The following is a 4,679-nucleotide window of genomic DNA, read 5'->3' as shown; positions in this document are numbered from 1 at the left end:
GGCTCCGGGGAGAGCTCCTGCAGAGCCCGCTCGGGGCCGGGTGGCCGTCTGCCTGTGGTAAACTGCAGCCGGGCCCCTCTGCCCGCCCTGGGCCGGTGCCGCTTGCGGAGCCTCCCGGGGTGGCGGGAGAAGGAGCGGTGCCAGGCTGGGCCTCTCCTCTCTGGAGTAAACCTCAGGAGTGCTTACTGCCTTCCTCAGGTTGCAGAAAAAATTAAGGAGAGGTCCTAACAGTTCCCGCACGCTCCCGCCCTCCCCCCAAAGGGCCTTCTTGCGCACCCCACTTTGGAGACAGAGCTTCTGCACCAATCTGAATTGCCACATCTTTTTTATTTTCTTGTTCCTTCCCCTTCTGCTGCTCTTTTCTGTATGCCCTTTTTCCTCTGGCTTTAGTCGAGGCTTTCTGGTTTTGCCATCTTCCCGTGAACCTGCACTCGATAAATGCAGGTGTACGCTGGGTTTCCCCAGTTGCTCTTCACCAGAAGTTTGACACGTGCAAAGGCTCTGGGAAGCGGCGCGTTCTGGGAAGAAAAGCGGGAAAAGGAAGCGGGGGTGTTAGGAGCGACAATGCAATGAAGGTGTCCCTCCCTGCCAGCCCTGCTCCTGCTCAGGAACGAGCTCCTGCAAGTGGGTGGGAGCGGCTGTGGCAATCTGAGGCTCGCTGCTGGTACCGGGGCTGCTGGGGACACGGGAAGGGGGAAGGCAGCTGGCATCCTCTGCATGCCAGCCCTGCTGGGGCTCAGTCTCCCTCCCCTCTGCCCCTTCCCTCTGCTGCTTGCTCTGTGCTGGCAGAGAGGCCGGGGAGGTGCTCCTGTGCGGGGGGCGGCTGCTGTGCAACCCCACCAAGCTCCCGCTGTCTGCTCTGCCCGCTTTCCTCCTGGCAGGCGTGAGAGCACGGGGAGAGAAGGGGCACGCTGTGCTGGGAGGAGAGGACACTGTCCCTCGGCCCAGGGAGAAAGCATTCACGCTCTTCCTGCCATGGACTTGCAGGCAAACCTGGTTTGCTCCCTGGCACCTTGCCCCTGCGCGTGGCCCGTACCTTCAGAGGGAAGGTCTGAATGGTCTCCTTTGCCACGTTGTACGTGAACGTCCCAAGGAGAGTTTCCTCTTCTCCGTCCGCATCCACTCCCTCAGGGGCAAAGCACAAGGAGAGCAGCTCAGACTCGTCCCCACAAAGAGGGAACCTACGTGCTGGATCAGCCCTGCTATCTCCCCACCCTCTCCTGAGGCTCTAGCAGTAGGCTAGCACTCGCTGTGGTGGAGCTCAGGCTCGGCCTTGACTTCTGCTCAGGAACCCTGAGGTGCTTGTCCCAAACAAGTCTCAAGAGGGATGAAACCCCTAGAGCCCTTGAAGTGTCCCGCTAGGGCACTGCAGTGCTCAGGAGAGAGCAGGACGCAAACCTCAGAGGACGCACAAAAGCAAGCAAGACCCTGCCATGGCTTTCCCCCAGGGCCAGATCCCCGCCAGAAGCGCCCAGCAGAGACTCACAAAGACAGCGACGTCTCTGGGGGCGCTGATGACGGTCCCAGATGGAGAGACTTCTTTGGAGATGTGCTGCACAGTGATGGCAGTCAGATGGACTCGTGCTGGCAGACTGATGACCACCTGGCCCTGATCCCCTTGTAAAGGCCAGCAGTTTCCTGGGGAAACATCCGGCTGCAAGCAGAACGCGAGAGCAAGGAAGAGTGAGAGAGTGTTGGGGCCAACACAGTGGCCCGCGTAGCTTGAAGCGTAGGCGCCGTTGTGTCCGTGGGGTTTATTTTGGCTTGAAAATGAGGCGCGTGGGAGGAAATGGACAGAAGCAGGAGGCCTTCGTCCCTGCCTGACTGAAAGGGGGCTCTCAGGATTATGGGGCAGAGGAGACCAGCGGTTATGAAACCGTCCCAGTCAGAGCCTAGCAGAAACACCTCTCTGCCCAGTGGCTCTGCAGGGCACCCCCACCTCCCGCCTGCCAGCCCCAAAAAGGCGCTGTTAGGGATGGGCGTGGAAACGGGGTCACCAGGGAGAAAGTCTTTCACCCAGCTGGGGCAGAGCACTGTGGGCGAGATGCAGCGGTTTGGCTCCGTTCAGCTCCATTCCCCTCCTGAGGGGAAGCGCTGATTGCTAGCAAGCCCAGCCCTGTGTGCGAGCTTTGCTTTCAGGAACCTGATCAACACTGTGGGCTTGAGCAGTGCCACTGGAGCGAGGGCAGAGCCCCTGAGGTCGGTCCTCAACTTCAGCGGGAGGCAGGAAACCTTCCCTGAGGAGTTCTGCTACGATACCTGCAAAATAGTGTCGGGGGGGTTGGCAGTGCGAAAGAGCCATAAAAGCCTGCAGCCCCAATTCTCTTTGCAGATGTAGGTCTCGGAAGTTCTCTGCATGTCGATGGTGGCACCTGGAAGGGAGGGAGAGCAGGTGACGGGAAAAGGCCACATTCTAGGGGGACTCGGTGCTCAGACAGTATTTCTGATGCTGCCGGCCAGCTCCACGTCTGTCAGTCCTCTCCTCCTCCCCACGCCGCTGGGGGTGCCCAGCTGCGCAGGGGAATGACGGCAGCCACCGGCCTGGTGGTGACTGCTTCTCTCACAGCGCCAGGAGGAGAAGGTCTGAGGGTTCTGGGAGACAGCGGGCGCCCACGTGAATGACAGCACACCAAAACTGAGGGCTTGCGGCATGGGCAGCAAAGGATGGCCCAGCCGTTCCCTCTTCCAATGCAGTGGAGAGGAAGAGAGCCCTTCCAACAGCACAGGAACACGTGCGGGGGCAGCGGCGGAGGCACCCGTGCGCAGGCCCCCGTGCGGAGGCCGAGGGCAGGACTGGGAGGGAGTCTGAGAGAGCCACTGTGCCACAGCCTTGCTCTTGGACCCCATGAAGCATTGAAGCTCCCCCACTTTGGAGAGCAGTGCCCGGAGCACGGGCTTCTTTGGGGAGTGCTGCAGACAAGCGCAGGGCAAGGAGACTGGGCTGCTTGTGTCCATACCAGAGCTTTTCAGGGCCCAGTCAGACATCTCGACGTAGACTTCCGAAGCCATCTGGGACGCTGCCTGGTTCACTTCCTGGGAACGCCATAAACGAACACAGAAAAGGACCACATCAGCAGGCACTTCAGCGTGGCTGCTAGCGCCGGCAGAGGCAAAGGGCCAGTGTCAGAAAGGCAAGGCAAGCCTCGTCCACGGAGCTGCAAGACTCTCTGCTGCTGATGTGAGCCACGAGGACTGAGGAAGAGAATCTGTGTCCACGGCCACGGCCATGGCCACGAGGTGGGTTGACGAGGGTCGCCACACCCTCATCCCCACCCTCCACGCTCTGCAGGTCAGCGGGGAGATGGGCTCGGGCCCTGCAAGCGACGGCTGGCCTCGTCAGCGTGCCTGGGTCTCATCCCTGCCTCAGGAGCCTAGCCAGAGGAGCCAGAGTGCCGGCGTGCCAAGGGAAGGCTCTCGGGAGTCCTCTGCTGCCTCAAGCAGCCTGCTTAAACTGGGCCTGGAGAAGGGCCTGTGCAGCGCAGAAGCTCACCCAGCAAGCCCCTGGGGCAAAGGCTGGCTTGCTGCCATCAGCAGTCTGACCCCACCAACAAGCCCAAGGAGTGCTTTCTCGGGGGTTCTGCCCAGCCAAGCCTCCTTCCCCAAAACGCAGCATCACCTTTGCCCTGCTGATCTCCGCCCTCAGTTGAGCCACCTCCTCCAGCAGAAGCTGCATCATTTGTCTTTGCTCCGCCAACAAAACGCAAAAGTTCCTGCATGACAGGAAAGCAGATCTTGTCAGAGAGCGGCCAGTCCCCTCTGGGGAGCATCTCAGCAAGAGGAGAGACACGTGTGCTTCCCCTGCTTTGCGAGCGCTTCCCTTCCACACCAGTTTGAGCAGAAGGCAAAGGCAGGTAGGAGGTATGGGAGCCCTGGCTGTTAGCAAAACGAGTGCAGGTAGCACGAGGTCGGCTGACGCTTCTGCACAGAACCAATGCCAGCTCAGGAAACGTCTCTTACCGCAGGGTCTTCAGGTCTTCTGCAGACACAAGTGCCGGCGCCTGAAAGGGAAAAACGCTCGGTTCGAGCATCCGCTACCAGAGCCGCCGGGGCTTCCCAGGAGAGGCTTCCCTAGGAAGACTCGGCACAAGCTGCTGCTTCTTTGGGTCACCCTGCGTGGCAGCAGGAGAGCCCGTGATTTATCCAGCCGCTCTCAGCGATGCTCTGTTGCGAGAGGTGCCTGTGCCACAGGAGTCACCGACCTCCAGCAGTCCCTTTGGCTGCATTGTCCACCCTGACAGTGAGGTCCTGCAGTAGACAGCAGCTGCAATTCACATCATCAAGAGAGAGTTATTTTACTGGGGTCGCTAGCGATGCCTGCAGTCGCGTTGTCTCCGGCCTGTTGCCTTAGGGGTGGGGCAGCAGGTGAGCTGAGGAGGTGGGGAACGCGGGGTGCGGAGAGAGGACGCGCCTCTGCCCGGAAGCCATCGGCCCAGGCTTGAGGGGACTGCGCAGCCGTGAGCCTCAGGTGTGCTCAGTGCCCCAGAGCTATTCCCCGCTTCCCCTCGCTGCTTCAGGGAGCCCCGAGACCAGGCTGCATGGGCTAGGAGAGGTACGTACCTCCCCATGGGTCCCCCTGCACGGCCCCTCCCCTCTGGGAATGCCCAGTTCAGGCTTGGAAGTAGCTACGCCCTTCTCTCGCGGACTTGCAGACGAAGCAAGCCATGTGGTCCAGTGGCCAG

General features: G+C 60.9%; 1 protein-coding gene across 1 annotated transcript; it reads right to left on the bottom strand.

The window, feature by feature from the left end:
• Positions 1-386: 386 nt before the first annotated feature.
• LOC309599221 (sperm-associated antigen 4 protein-like) lies at positions 387-4,277 on the bottom strand (the record flags this gene model as incomplete). The annotated part of the gene is made up of 7 exons (XM_082338045.1): positions 387-518; positions 1,037-1,126; positions 1,487-1,654; positions 2,260-2,372; positions 2,958-3,033; positions 3,617-3,710; positions 4,273-4,277. The coding sequence occupies 7 exons, from the start codon at positions 4,275-4,277 to the stop codon at positions 387-389; spliced, it is 678 nt and encodes a 225-aa protein (XP_082194171.1).
• Positions 4,278-4,679: the final 402 nt, after the last annotated feature.

The sequence above is a fragment of the Platalea leucorodia genome, assembly GCF_965183815.1.
Source record: "Platalea leucorodia genome assembly, contig: SUPER_19_unloc_1, whole genome shotgun sequence".
NCBI lineage: Eukaryota > Metazoa > Chordata > Aves > Pelecaniformes > Threskiornithidae > Platalea > Platalea leucorodia.
Note: the sequence above shows the minus strand (reverse complement) of the source record. Positions and strands in the feature narration are given on the sequence as shown.